At 39.8% G+C, this 13,753-nt stretch overlaps 2 protein-coding genes across 3 annotated transcripts; one reads left to right on the forward strand and one right to left on the reverse strand.

The window, feature by feature from the left end:
• Positions 1 to 682: 682 nt before the first annotated feature.
• Positions 683 to 5,196, forward strand: spout1 (SPOUT domain containing methyltransferase 1). The gene is made up of 12 exons (XM_037752012.1): positions 683 to 802; positions 887 to 926; positions 2,211 to 2,324; positions 2,407 to 2,566; positions 2,655 to 2,744; positions 2,833 to 2,882; positions 3,027 to 3,157; positions 3,495 to 3,567; positions 3,695 to 3,793; positions 3,938 to 4,040; positions 4,555 to 4,702; positions 4,850 to 5,196. The coding sequence occupies exons 1-12, from the start codon at positions 707 to 709 to the stop codon at positions 4,934 to 4,936; spliced, it is 1,191 nt and encodes a 396-aa protein (XP_037607940.1). The 5' UTR covers positions 683 to 706; the 3' UTR covers positions 4,937 to 5,196.
• On the reverse strand, positions 5,197 to 12,070 carry st6galnac6 (ST6 (alpha-N-acetyl-neuraminyl-2,3-beta-galactosyl-1,3)-N-acetylgalactosaminide alpha-2,6-sialyltransferase 6). 2 transcript variants are annotated; one of them, XM_037752013.1, is made up of 6 exons: positions 11,934 to 12,069; positions 11,476 to 11,554; positions 9,837 to 10,031; positions 7,696 to 8,108; positions 7,493 to 7,600; positions 5,197 to 6,616 (listed from the first exon to the last, which is right to left on the reverse strand). In XM_037752013.1, the coding sequence occupies exons 2-6, from the start codon at positions 11,497 to 11,499 to the stop codon at positions 6,424 to 6,426; spliced, it is 933 nt and encodes a 310-aa protein (XP_037607941.1). In that variant the 5' UTR covers positions 11,500 to 11,554; positions 11,934 to 12,069; the 3' UTR covers positions 5,197 to 6,423. The 2 variants fall into 2 exon arrangements, with proteins under 2 accessions (XP_037607941.1, XP_037607942.1); XM_037752014.1 differs by lacking the exon at positions 9,837 to 10,031 and having other exon boundaries at positions 11,934 to 12,070.
• Positions 12,071 to 13,753: the final 1,683 nt, after the last annotated feature.

A 13,753-nucleotide genomic window follows, 5' to 3' on the forward strand; every position in this document is an offset into this window, starting at 1 on the left:
TGCTTTTTTTTTTTTTTACTTTTCGCATATTTTTTTGTTTTCTATAATAACAAATAATAAAAAAAGACATATATATCCCCCTCTAATGGAAATTGAAGCTTCCTATATTTCAGTTGAAACTCATGATATAATCTAGTCTTAATTGAAGTAAAGAAGACATAAATATATATATATAAGCCAATACCTTTATGAAGTCCCAGCCATGTATTAAGAAATCACAATTCAAACCTTCAGCTTTTTATCAGCTAGTGTCAACAGACTTTTATACTCCATAGAATAGGCAAGCACCCAACTGGACTATGCACGCACTGTAATAAACCGGAAACTGTCAAGCATGTTCTTATAGAGTGCAACAAATATGACGAAGAAAGAAGGGAATTGCTATCAGGAGTAGATTATGGAAATATTACAATGGGGAATCTGCTAGGAAAGACATCTAAGAAAGTACACAATCTTCTAATTAATTACTTAAGGGCAACAGGAAAAATGGAGATAATTTAATAATTATTAATATTATTTATTTTATTTATTTTATTTATTTTATTTATTTTATTTATTTTATTTATTTATTTATTTTTCTGCCAATCTACTGATCCACACTCTAATCCAGTAGGTGGCGGTAATGTACCTATAAACTGGTTTGCCAACCACCAATAAACACCAAAGAAGATGAAGAAGAAGAACAGACTTTTATTTTGAAACGCAGATGGCGACCCCGGAAGTAAATAAACTCCACATGTTGGTGCGTCTAAAAATGTCTACCGGCTTTCCTGCGAAAAGAGCCAACATTGTGGCCTCTCAGGTACTCTAACGTTATGTTTTCACATCAAAATGACATTGTACGTTTCTTTTATATCACCTTTAATGTGTTTGTTGATGTGAACAGGCTGAGGAGAGGGTGGACTGGAAGAAAAGGAAAGCAGAAAGTGAGTAAACAGCTAACTAACTGAGCTACATTTAGCATGTGTGTGTGCATACATGTGTGGATTTAGTTTGTTTTTACATAATGTTACTGTTAAGTAATATATCAGCATTTCAGATGATGTTTTAGCATGTATTTATGTAGAATTTATGGTAATTTATACTTCCAAGATGGTAGTTTCATGTAATATTTATTCAAGAGACTCAAGTGTCAAAGTTGGACTTTATTTGCCAAGTGTAGGGAGTGTTAAATAGTCAAGTCAAGTTTAATAGTATAGCTCCAAATCTAAAGATTGACCAGAAATGTAAGAAAATGGAAACAAAGGAGTATGTAACATTTCAATTATGTACATAATGCTATAATTTTTAACACAATAAATGTAGAGAAATATAAATGAATAGTAAAAATAAGAAATTAGAAATGTAAGAGATATGTACAAATATGTGTATCAGACTGATACAATATATTTATATAGTATATATTTCATCTTTGTAAGGTGTCCTGAAAGGTGCCACCAAATAAAATGTATTATTATTATTATTATTATTATTATTATTATTATTATATACTACAGTTTAAATAAGTAAATACAAAATGCTGAGAAGGGGGATCTATTAAGTGTGTTACATATAAATGCAAGAATGGTATAAATAAAGATTAAATAAGAATATTTATTGAAATGTACAGTATAAATGGCAGATTATAGCACAGTCAATTTATGGTACAATTTAATCCGTATTGAACAGAATAATTCTTAGACCAGTGGTTCCCATGCTGGGTGTCAGGACCCCCCATGGGATCCCTAGATAGATAAACATAAGGAGTCACAAGATGATTTAAAGGAATATTTGTTACATAAAAAATCATATTTTTATATTTTTAAAGTCAAATATTTGCTTTTTTCCTGTATTTACTGGATACTTTACGCGATGCAGTCCTCTCCAAGTCCTTTCAGAGCTGCAACTCATAATTATTTTCATCATCAATTCATCTGCTAGTTTCCTTCTTGATGATTAATCAAGAAAAAAATTAAGAAAATAAACTAGATTAAAGGTTTTGTCTGTAAAGTGTCAGAGAATGTTGAAAAAGTTAAAGCCCAAGGGTCATGTCCTCCCAATGCTTGTTTTCCTTGGCCAACAGTTTAAAACCCAAAGATATTCAGTTTACCATCACTTCAGTTAAAGTAAAGCAGCAAATTCCCACAACCGAGAAGCTGGAACTAGTTCATGTATGATCATTTCTACTAATAAAATGACTTAAAGGATTAATAGATTGACTTTGATAACAGTAAAGGAGACTAAGAAGCAAACGAAAGAGGCCAAGCTGATCAAACAGTTGGACAAGCAGAAAGAGAAAGAGTCCGCAGAGAGAGCAAAACATGAAGAAAGCCAAACTAAAAAAGGTAACCTTATTATCATTTCATAGATTATTATACCTGTGAATGGCGTGCTGTAATGTGTGATCTGTCCACGTATCTCTCTCAGGTCGGGCTTACACAGTGAGTGTGGCTCTGCCAGGTTCTGTCCTGGATAACGCTCAGTCCACCGAACTCCGTACGTACCTGGCCGGACAGATCGCCCGAGCCTGTGTCGTGTTCTGTGTCGATGAGATCATTGTGTTTGATGAATACGGGGAAGATGTCAAGTAAGTTAACTTAAAAAGGTACAATTTATTGTTAAACACTCCCTAAACCACCAGAAAGCTAACAGAAGAGCTTTTTTCTGTCCCACAGGAGCGTTGAAGGAGAGTTTACAGGTGTTGGGAAGAAAGGACATGCTTGTATTCAGCTCGCCAGAATACTTCAGTACCTGGAATGTCCACAGTAAGTACAGTAGGATTGTATTATAATCTGATCACCAGTATAAAGCTATTTCATCAGATTGTGATAACAGCTTTTTCTTCTCCACCAGGTATCTGCGCAAGTGGTTTTTCCCAAAGCATCAAGATTTACAGTATGCAGGTAAAAGTCCAAATTTCCTTTTCATACATTGCTGCATGTCTTCCCCTCTCTCTCTCTGCCCCTTTCACAACTATCATTATCTCTGTCAAATAAAATAAAAGCAGGCTCTTAAATGAAGTTATTGGTTGTTTTTTTTCCTGCCAGGTTTGCTCAACCCTTTAGACAGTCCTCACCACATGAGGATAGACGACGAATCAGAGTATCGGGAAGGAATAGTGCTCGACAGGCCCATCAAACCAGGAAAAGGCTCACTGGTCAACTGTGGAATGAGAAAGGTGAGCATGTCTTTATAGAGGTCACTGTCATCATCTGATGTGGACACTATGATCAAAGGTACTGTTGGCATTTACAAGATGAATACAGCAGAGGTCGACCGATGGTGGATTTTTTAAAGGACGATATAATAAGGATAGTTTAGAGCAGGAAAAAGCCGATTAATTGGCTGATGTCTTCTTTACTTCAGCACCAGCCTAGCATATTCAATTCACTATCATAGAAAATCTGAAAATGTTGCCATTTGTGCTTAAAGAAATGACCCAAACATTTAATTAATAATTAAAATAGTTGCCTATTATTTTCATAGACTGAACTCTTGTCCATCTGCTCCCACAGGATGTTCGGATTGATAAACAGCTGCAGGCTGGACTTCGAGTCACAGTAAAGCTCAACACATCACAGAATCAAGGTAATAAGACCTTTTTTAATTAATGTTTTTAATATATACTTTCTCTGAGAAAAAGCTCTCATTGCGCTCACAATTCTGCACATCAGTTCAGTGTGTTTATGTCCGTCTATCTGTCCATCATCCTCAGAGAGCAAAATATGTAAAGGTGCGGTGGTGGCTCCTCACCTGCCCAGGACTGAAGGAGGTCTCTACTGGGGCTACAGTGTCCGCCTGGCATCTTGTCTCAGTACGTTTCCTATACTTTTGATACACTCTTAACATTACGCTCTAGATTAATTTGCAACATTTTGGATTTTTCATGCACACAACCTTCTAAATAAGAGCCTGCTGTGACTGCTTCCTCCTTGTTGCTGTCGTTTTGTTAACGCAGGTGCAGTTTTCACTGAGAGTCCATATGAAGAAGGATACGATCAGACTATTGGCACATCAGAGAGAGGCAGCGACATGGACCAAACAACACTGTCACCATTCAAGTAGGTCCAGATCCAATAAGATGAGAAGAGAGACGTCTCTTGAGAACGTTTTAGTAGCTACGCTGGCTAATGTTGGTCTGTCGGCCGGTCCACTTTGGTCCAGACTGAAATATCTCAACGACTATCAGATGGATTGTCATGAGATTTGGTACAAACATTCATGTCCACTTCAAAGTTTATTGTAATAACTATAATAACGTTTACTCTTGTGCCATCATCAGGTGCAAGAATGGTTGTAGACTCTTAGTCTTGTTATACCAGTAATGGTCAGGGGTGTAAGAAAATATCATTTAAACGGGACATATGACAAAAAAAAGAGACAGGCACTAAAACGGAGCGTTTCAGACAGAAGGTGAATACAGATATATTCAGACAGACGGGATGAGAAAAATAATGTGTTGTTTTGAACATTAAAGCATGTAAATATGTTCTAGTAGAAACCCAAAATTCAAGTATGAACCTGAAAATGAGCATGATATGTCCCCTTTAAACTTGACTTTTCCTCACTTTTTAGGCATCTTTTGGTCGTTTTCGGAGGTCTTCAGGGACTGGAGGCCAGTGTAGATACTGACCAAAACCTGGATGTGAATGATCCCAGCGTTTTATTTGACCTTTACCTCAACACATGCCCCGGTCAGGGCAGCAGGACCATTCGCACAGAGGTGAGGGCTTATTATACGACACATTTACTGAATCGTTGAACTTAGTGTGACAAGATAAATATACACTCTTTGTATAAGGAGATGTCTCACAGTCTGTATGCTTTTAAACTTGCTTGTTGTGCTCACCAGTGTGTTAATTTTCAACAGGAGGCCATCCTAGTTTCCATGGCGGGGCTCAGACAGAAGATCACAGCTGCCTTTTCAGATGTTTCCAATGGCTCATTAAACAATTAGTGATGGTGGAAAGTAAACAAAGATGTTTTATCATCTAGTGTTCACCATGAAGTTGTTAATTTTCCATAATTGGACCTCTGTAGCATTGCTTACTGTTAAATCAACTGTTATTTCAAACATCACATCAGTACAGTCAGTTCTAGATACCTCACATTTCTCCTTGTGTTGTAATTTACTCTTCGTTCTGTATGTATGTGTGTGTGTTTTTGTAAATGGCTCAACAAATTGTACATATTTAAATACAAAAACCATCCACAGGCTTGGACTTGCTTGTATTGTATTTTTTCAAAGCATACGTTTTTCAATAAACAGTACAGAACTTTTCATGAAAAACCACGCTGAGATCGGCACAACATGGACAAAACAAATGGCACTGAATATTTTCATCGATAAACACCAGACTCTGCTTCAGGTTTTCTGAGCGAGTAGGTCAAACACATGCCTCTCTTAAGAGAAAGTGGCCCCAAGAATACAGTCCTTTACAGCTCTCGGATTTTGTTGCGATCACTTTCCAGTTGCCATGCATGCTGCATGCATCTGCCCCTTTTTTATATTAGCATTTCATTCTCCCTCATCCAGACAAGAAAGCCAGGGACAGATTTAATTTGAATGGCAGGTTTTTGATGGCGCCTGCAGTATTATTCTGCGTTATTTATGGGATGATTATGCTTTTGTGGATGGGCTTGATATACACTCGTTTGCCCGATTATTAGGTACACCTAGTGAAAACGAATTCGCTAAACTAACACTAAAGGATAGGGAGAAAGCTATAAAGCGTAATAGATCCCCTTTAAACTGTTTTAGAGAGGTGTTGATTCACATTGTTGTTTGTAGTTTGTGGTGCTGTTAAATTATTTTATTTTAAATGTCACTTTGGCATTTATCAATTTAAGACTTCTATATAGTTGATTTTAAATCAAAATGTATGTAGAAATGTTAATATTATTTATGATAGGATAATGAAAGAATATGGTTTTGATATCGGTTTCTGTAACCAGCCACTTTGCTAGATTGAATTAGCGGTCTGCTGAATCTGATTGCAATAACTGTATAAAGAGTATAATCTCTGTACGATGGAACGGCTAATAGAGCGCTAATAGTGTTTTGTAGGGCCACTTAGTCATATCTAATGTGAATGCCTGCTGATATAATTCCCCCTCAACATGGGAAACAGAATTGCATTTTCAATACATAACAAAAATATTATAAACATTGTAAAAATTACTTTTTCTATTTACAAAAACACCTGTCTGATAGCCAGCGCATGTCGCACGTGTATCGTATTTCCTCTCCAAACTGAAATCTTGCACTCTTCTCCTCAGTCATTTGGTTCAATAATAGTTTTGTCCAAAAGCTGTTTCGTCCTCGTGGCGTTCCTGAAAATAGCGGTTATTCATCAAGTGGCTTTTCGAAGACTCATTTGGGGAAGTCGGCTCATCGTCGGCCTCTGTGAGTGCAGATATAGATCTTCTGCTTTTCACAAAAGTCTAAAACCATTTGGGATGCGTGAAGGTGATGTTGTACTGCTTTGCCCAGCGTGAAAACACTTGTTTCTCTGTGATAAAGCGATGGTGGTTCCCTCGTCGGCCGCCCTCGTTCTGTAGGTATGTCACACATTCATCAGGCCCCCTGGGCTTGTAGTAGTGGTACGGCATCTTCTTGGTTACAGTTTTGGATTTTCTAGAAAAAGAAGGGTTTTAATATTATTCATTAGTTTAACAATCATGATTTGTTATAATAAGGCAACTAATGAGTTTATACGGTTTTAAAGGAACAGCGTGTAACACTTCGGGGGATCTATTAGTAGAAATGGAATATAATATTCATAACTATGTTTTCATTACTGTATAATCACCTCAAACTAAGAACTGTTGTTTTCTTTAGCTTAGAATGTGCCCTTCATATCTACATAGGGAGTGGGTCCTCTTCATGAAGTCCGCCATGTTGCTCCAACATGTTTTCTACAGTAGCCCAGAAAGGGCAAACTAAACACTGGCTTTAGAAAGAGCCTTCCATCAGACAGGCTGACGTCAGGCCCGAAAATTGTGGTACCACAAGCCGCCGTCTGACTTCCGTTGCTCCTAAAGTAGTCAGGGTCTGGTGGAGCTGCAGCATTTATTTCTGCACAAACGTCCACTGTACATTCATTAGATATTCTCAGAGCTAAACTAACTCTTCTGCAGTGTGGAGTGTGTGCGCATGCACGTGTAGAGGTGGAGCGAGTGAGCACGAGCGCGGTTTGTGAGTGAAGGCAAGCAGGCAGGCAGAGGAGCAGAGCAGCATCGTCTCCGGCCCTGGAGACCATACTACGGTCCCCACTGTGTCTTCTGGCTGCAGTCGGGGGGCTGGAGCAGGATTAGTTGACACTCTTTTGCAAGACGGGCTTCACTAGATATAACTTTGCGGTTTTGGTGCTTCCGTGTAGTTTGTGTTGGAACAGCGTAGCCACACGCAAACGCGCATGGTACACCGACCCGATTTATACGTGTAAGAAGTTACAAACAGTCCCTTTTAAAGAGTCTACAAAAGGTTGATTTATGCCGTCGTTATACTCACCCACAGTGATTGGGTGGAACCATCCCGTAAATTTTGATATTATCACATATCTCAATGGCTATGACCATGGTGAACCAGCCTGTGCTCAACCATGAATGAGATTGTTGTCTGAGCAGAGAAAGACAACAAAGCAAAACAGAGTTTGTGAAAGTGACATTTACCCAACAAAATATGATTCACTCGCTCTGTAAATAAATGCTCACCTATCTCGTCCCGTCTCCCTGTGAAACAGACTGTCAAATCTGCGCATCTTGTTGGCTGTGATACTGAAACAAGACAGGTTGCTGTAGGTCATGCTGACTCTCTGGATCAACCTGTACAAGGTTCCTTTGGCCTCCTTCCCCATCTTGTTTGGTGGTCCCCAGAAGATGATCACAGGGTGGCTGTCTGGCCTCTGTAGGAACTCACTAGGCTTCCGGACCACCCTGAACACGCTGGAGTGGGCTACGACCCTCAGAGAGGTCTTGTTCCCTACGTCAGTCTCGTACCCCAACGTGGGGGCGTCGTTCATACGAATCACACACTCCGCTCGGTCGATCTCTTCTCCTGCTCGACTACCCAGGACGTGGCTGGAGCTCGTCACCAGCGCACAGCTTTGACAGCGTAGGTTCAAACTCTGAAATGAAAAGGAATAAAGTCCATCACTAGTGTGGTTGAGGAGATCACCTGCCCTCATTTGTTTTATGAAAACAAAATGTTGATGTAATGTTTACATCGCTGAATTAAGAAGCTGAGTTAACAGAGCTTGCTAAAGCCAGTCAACACTTCTGGAAATAGTAAGCAATGTTTAGATGGCTAGTTTAAGCGTCTTTTCAATGTGTTTTATACCATAGACTGTATAAAATATGGACGCAGTCTCCGTGACATCACCCAGAGGTTTCTGAAGAGCTGTTGTGAAACTCAAAGTGGGTGGCTCTGGAAGTTGCTGCTTGTTGTAGGTTCATCATTAGTTACCGTTATTCATTTTTAAGCCACGCTAGCAGTCTCTGGATGGCTCTAGAGATGGCAATGTTGGTCCAACACTTTGGTCCAACTGTTGGATGGATTCAGATGAAATTCTATACTTATTATGTAATTCATAATCCCCAGAGAATGAATCCTACTGACTTCCCCTGACTTTTTGTCTGGTATCACCATGAAGTTGACATGTTTGTTTAATCACATGTCTCCTAAACTATTGGATGGATTGCCATGAAGATGTGTACAGATATTCCTTAGAGGATGAATCCTAATGACTTCACTGATTTTTTTATCGAGCGCCACCAGCAGGTCAAAGTTTTTACTTATCTGCTGAAATATCTCCTTGTGAACTGGATGGATTGGCACAACATTTGGCACAGATATTCATGGTTCTCAGACGTTGACTCCTACTAGTGATACCCCCTGACTTTTCCTCTAGTTTCACGCTGCCATGAGGTTTACATATTTGTTTTTTAGTGACTGTTGGCTGGGTTGCCATGACATTTGGTACACACACATTCGTGCTCCCCTCAGGGTGATTTGTAACTTGTGGTTAATGATTTAATACTATTGGTGCAACGGTTCAACAGGCCCACGCTCCCGTTTGTATTGCGCTTTTTGGGTCACGGTTTTGGTTTGGCTTGTTTTGCACGTTAAGTAGTTGAGTTAACAGAGCTTGCAAACAACAATACACTCATGTCAACAACACACTATGTGAATAGTGAGTTGTGTTTAGATGGCTGCTTTCAGCTTTAAATTTCTATTTACAAGTGTTTAGGGCTCATCGTTAATTGCAATCATTTATCTTTTCAGTTTAAGCTCATGTATAACGATAGATATGATGAAAACAAGCAGATACTGCAGAGATGAAACAGATAACACATTGAGAAACATAACTGGAAGGTGCTATCTGGCTCATTCGGAGAGAAATCTCACGAAACAGTTCCCCTACATCTTCACACGGTTTGCTCTTGAGTGACTCATCTCTTACAGTTTAATCTTCATTTAAATAATCGCCTAATAATGTCTTACATAAACTGCAGCTGCCTACTGTTGTGATGTGGAGGTCCATGCATATTGCCTTTCACTGATAACAATAAGCATATATATTTTCTAATGATGTACCACTTCCTCTTGGTCCACAGTGTTGTGTGACATCCTGTACACATTTACTCAGTGCAGCAGTCGAATTTCACTTCCGCTGCATACTTCACCACACCCTTCACAGATATTTATCGTAGCAAATCAAATTAAATGTAAGCTAGTATTCAAACCAGTCCGTGAGTGACAGAAACACTTTGTCCCACTCACAATGACATAAACGTATGTGGAATTCCACATCATAAAAACACATTTCTGTGTTTGTGTACAAGCTATGAAGTACCTTGTTCCCATGAAATGGCACATAACCTTCTTTCCCAGACCACTTTTTCAGATCTGTGGTCTTGACAGCATAATTCGAGCTCAAATGGAAGGGAGCATAAAGGGCGTCGTTGACATTGTTGGAGCCATACAGGATGAGGAGTGTCATCAGGACGAAGATGGCTGCGAAGATCACCAGCCTGTGGCTCTGTTGTCCCTGCAGCGGAAACAACAGTGGTGAACTAAGCACATTTACTCAAGTACATGTACTTAAGTATTACAATTTTGTGCCACTTTCTACTTCTGCTCCTCTGCATTTCGGAGGGAATTATTGTAGTTTTAACAGCTGTACTTACTTTAAAAATTTCGATTTTACTTCCAAAACTAGGAGGATCTTATAAAATATGATGGATTTTCATAGATTAAACCACTACAATTTAAGCTTTTCATGCAAAAAATGTCAAGCACTTGAATTCAGCTTCTTGCTTTCAGCATTTTCTTGTCATAAATTATCCATCCATGCATTAATCCACTTAGCCATCCTTCGTGCTGATGCAACAGTGCCAACCACTGCACCACCGTGTCGTCCTTCAACATAAATTATAGTACACTTAATGATTTTGAGGTTTGGACTGTTGGTTGGACAAAACAGGCAATTTGAAGAAGTCCCTTTGGTCTCTGGGTAATTGTCATGGGCATTTCTCACTGCTTTCTGCACATTTTACAAACCAAACAATTGAGAAAATAATCAGCGGATTAATCAATAATGAAAATAATCATTGGTTGCAGCTCTATATAAAATATTACAAAAGCTCCACCTTAACTAAACACAACAGTAAAATGCTGCTTACACATTAAGGCATAAGTACTAATAATCTAATATGATGTTAATTACTTTTACTTAAAGGTACAGTGTGTAGGATTAGGCAGCATCTAGCGGCGTGGTTGCAGATTGCAACCAACTGAGTACCCCCCCCCCCCCGCTCAACCCTCCCTTTCCAAGACTGTGGTAACGTGAACTGCCGAGTGCAAAACCGTGGTAATGCCGTTCAATTCGCTCAGAGGCCATCTTTAACAAAATAACACTAATTTAGGAGCAACGGAAAATCATATGGTGGCTGGCAGGACCACGGTTTTGCACTCTCTGGCTCAAGTTACTGCAGTTTTACAGGCATGTTTGAGAACTATTGTGGCCTACGGGTAACGTAAAAACGTGAAAGGCTCTCTCTAGAGCCAGTATTTGGTTTGTCCGTTCTAGGCTACTGTAGAGAAGGTAGCAAGTAAAGGATCTAAATACTTCCTCGGCCACTTGTAAACAATAATGGCAATGATAATACCTGCATAGATGTAATAAGATAAGATAAGATATTCCTTTATTAGTCCCGCAGTGGGGAAATTTGCAGTGTACAGCAGCAAAGGGGATAGTGCAAAAAACAAGATGCATCAGCTAACACAGTAAAAAAAAGAAGAGGTAAACAAAGTGGAACAAATATATGAACCATTTAAATAGAAGGAAGTATAAAAATAGGAGCAGTATATACAGTATTGACAATAAACAGACTATTAACAAAATTGCACAAGTGGAAAAAGATAATATTCTTCACCCTAATAATACTAATAATGATAATAATGAGGTGCTACACCCTCCTTGTTGTTCTTACCTTGCCACTGAGATTGAGCCCCATGCTGTCTGATCAGGCTGTGGACCAACACACCGCCTGCCACTGTCTGTCATCATATCTGACCGGAAGACACAAACATACATTAATATCCCTTCTTCTTACTAATATTATATCAAATATTGTGTTCAAATATTGGTACATTATTTTAATGAATTTAATGCTTCACAAAAACGTCAAGTACGTACAGTTATTTACTTAATATATAGAAGGGATAACTATATGTGAGCTCATATTTACCTAGATAGCTAACCGCCGTTAACATAGTAACCGTTATTAACCGTTAACCGTTATGACTGTACGCAGCCGTTCTCCGTCCGTTGTTTACGAACTTAAATTTTTCAAAAACAATATCCCAGTGTTCTTTAAGATGTTAACTAACATGAGAGATCAAAACATCATAATTGTCACCGGTGGTACGGTGGTAGTCCCGTGTTTACCGTTTCATGGCCGTTGCAGTCTGTTGGTGTCTGGTGTCTATTCCTCTCTCGCGCCCCATCTTCCTCTGCGCCACTCGGTGACGTCATCACCACGTCACGTTTCTCTTACTTACTGCAGCAGCAGCAGCAGCACAGTGGTGTGTGTGTGTGTGTGTGTGTGTGTGTGTGTTGAAGTTCCCTTCAAAAAATGTATTGTTTTTAATAAAATCAAAAAAAAAACATAAAGGAGTTTTTGGTGTGTGGGAGCCAGAGATCAAAGAGATGAAAAAAAAAAAAAAAAAAAAGACGAATTATTTGCATTGACATGGCTTATTTCTCCTAAATTAAAGGGACTGTTTGTAAGAATCAGAAATGCTTGTTAACAGCGACACCTGTGGCCGTTAAAGGGACTGTTTGTAACTTTTCACACGTATAAATCACCCGGGTCGGTTTCCCATGCGTGCTCGCATATGCGCGCTCGTGTGTGGCTACGCTGTTCAGACTCCCTGTGGACACGTACCATCAGACTCCGACACAAACTACACAGAAGCACCAAAACTGCAAAGTTATATCTAGTGAAGCCCGTCTTGCAAAACAGTGTTGGCTGTGGTCGTAGTACGCGGAGGAGACCGTAGCTTTGGTCTCCAGGGCCGTAGTCTCTGCTGTACTCTGCTCCTCTGCTCTTCTGCTTGCCTTCACTCACAGCTCGCTCCACCTCAAGTTCATGCGCGCACACTACACACTGCAGAAGACTTCGTAGCTCTGAGAATATCTAGTGAATGTACAGTGGACATTTGTGCAGAAATAAATGCTGCAGCTCCTCCAGACCAACAGAGGTTTTCTATGTCTTGTGAAGTGACGGGGCTCCGCAGAGAGAAACGTTATAGTCTCCGACCGGATGCTGGTATCTCCCTGCGGGCGCGGTCGGGAGGCTGAAGCAGGGAAGATAAGATATTCCTTTATTAGTCCCGCAGTGGGGAAATTTGCAAACACTAGGATCAGCATTGATTCATGGAGAGAACTTCGTCTGGTCAGCTAACATTACTGCCAAGCAGCTGAGATATAGAGTGATATTGTGGTTTTACCTGACGTGTGTCGCTTCACTGTTTTGAGCGATGCTCGTTCATGTCTATTTAGAGCGAGCAAGTGCGAGCCCGACGCTGACTTTTGTTGACTTAACGGCCACAGGTGTCGCTGTTAACAAGCATATCTGAATCTTACAAACAGTCCCGTTAAGTCAACGAAAGTCAGCGTCGGGCTCGCGCTTGTGCTCGCTCTACATAGACATGAACGAGCATCGCTCAAAACAGTGAGGCAACACATGTCAGCTAACACTGGAGAGAGCCTTTGACGTTTTTTACGTTACCTGAAGGCCACCGCAGTTCTCCAAACCGCGTGAGCGAGTGTAAAACCGTGGTACCGCCAGCCGCCCTCTGACTTCTGTTGCTTCTAAAGTAGTGTTATTATGGTGAGGATGGCCTCATAGTTACCACAGCTTTGCACTCGGCGGCTCACGTTACCGCAGTCTCTTGGCTGCGATCTGCAACCACACCACTAGATGTCACCAAATCCTACACACTGTACCTTTTAACATGTTCATTTGAAATATTTAACAAATTTTAATTACCAATTTAAGTTGTTATTAAGATTACAATTTTGGTTCACATTGGAAATCTGGATCAGGTACAAATCAATGAAATTATTCTTATTCAGTAATAGGTTTTCCCCCAGATTTAAGGCCAATGGATCAATTAATGGTTTACAAAATTAGGGGAGGTTTCTTCCTTACATATTCAGTCAGGCTGCAAATTCGGGGGTTCACACTAAATCTGGGTTTATTT

The sequence above is a fragment of the Sebastes umbrosus genome, chromosome 19, assembly GCF_015220745.1.
Source record: "Sebastes umbrosus isolate fSebUmb1 chromosome 19, fSebUmb1.pri, whole genome shotgun sequence".
Classification (NCBI taxonomy): Eukaryota; Metazoa; Chordata; class Actinopteri; order Perciformes; family Sebastidae; genus Sebastes; species Sebastes umbrosus.

Coding starts and splice junctions, on each gene's coding strand:
- spout1 (XM_037752012.1), top strand. CDS start 707: ATGGCGACCCCGGAAGTAAATAAACTCCACATGTTGGTGCGTCTAAAA. Junction 2,883..3,026: donor TCAAGATTTACAGTATGCAG/GTAAAAGTCCAA, acceptor TTTTCCTGCCAG/GTTTGCTCAACCCTTTAGAC. Junction 3,794..3,937: donor CCGCCTGGCATCTTGTCTCA/GTACGTTTCCTA, acceptor TTGTTAACGCAG/GTGCAGTTTTCACTGAGAGT.
- st6galnac6 (XM_037752013.1), bottom strand. CDS start 11,499: ATGGGGCTCAATCTCAGTGGCAAG. Junction 10,032..11,475: donor GGCTCAATCTCAGTGGCAAG/GTAAGAACAACA, acceptor TTTCCGCTGCAG/GGACAACAGAGCCACAGGCT. Junction 6,617..7,492: donor GTTCCACCCAATCACTGTGG/GTGAGTATAACG, acceptor TTCTTTTTCTAG/AAAATCCAAAACTGTAACCA.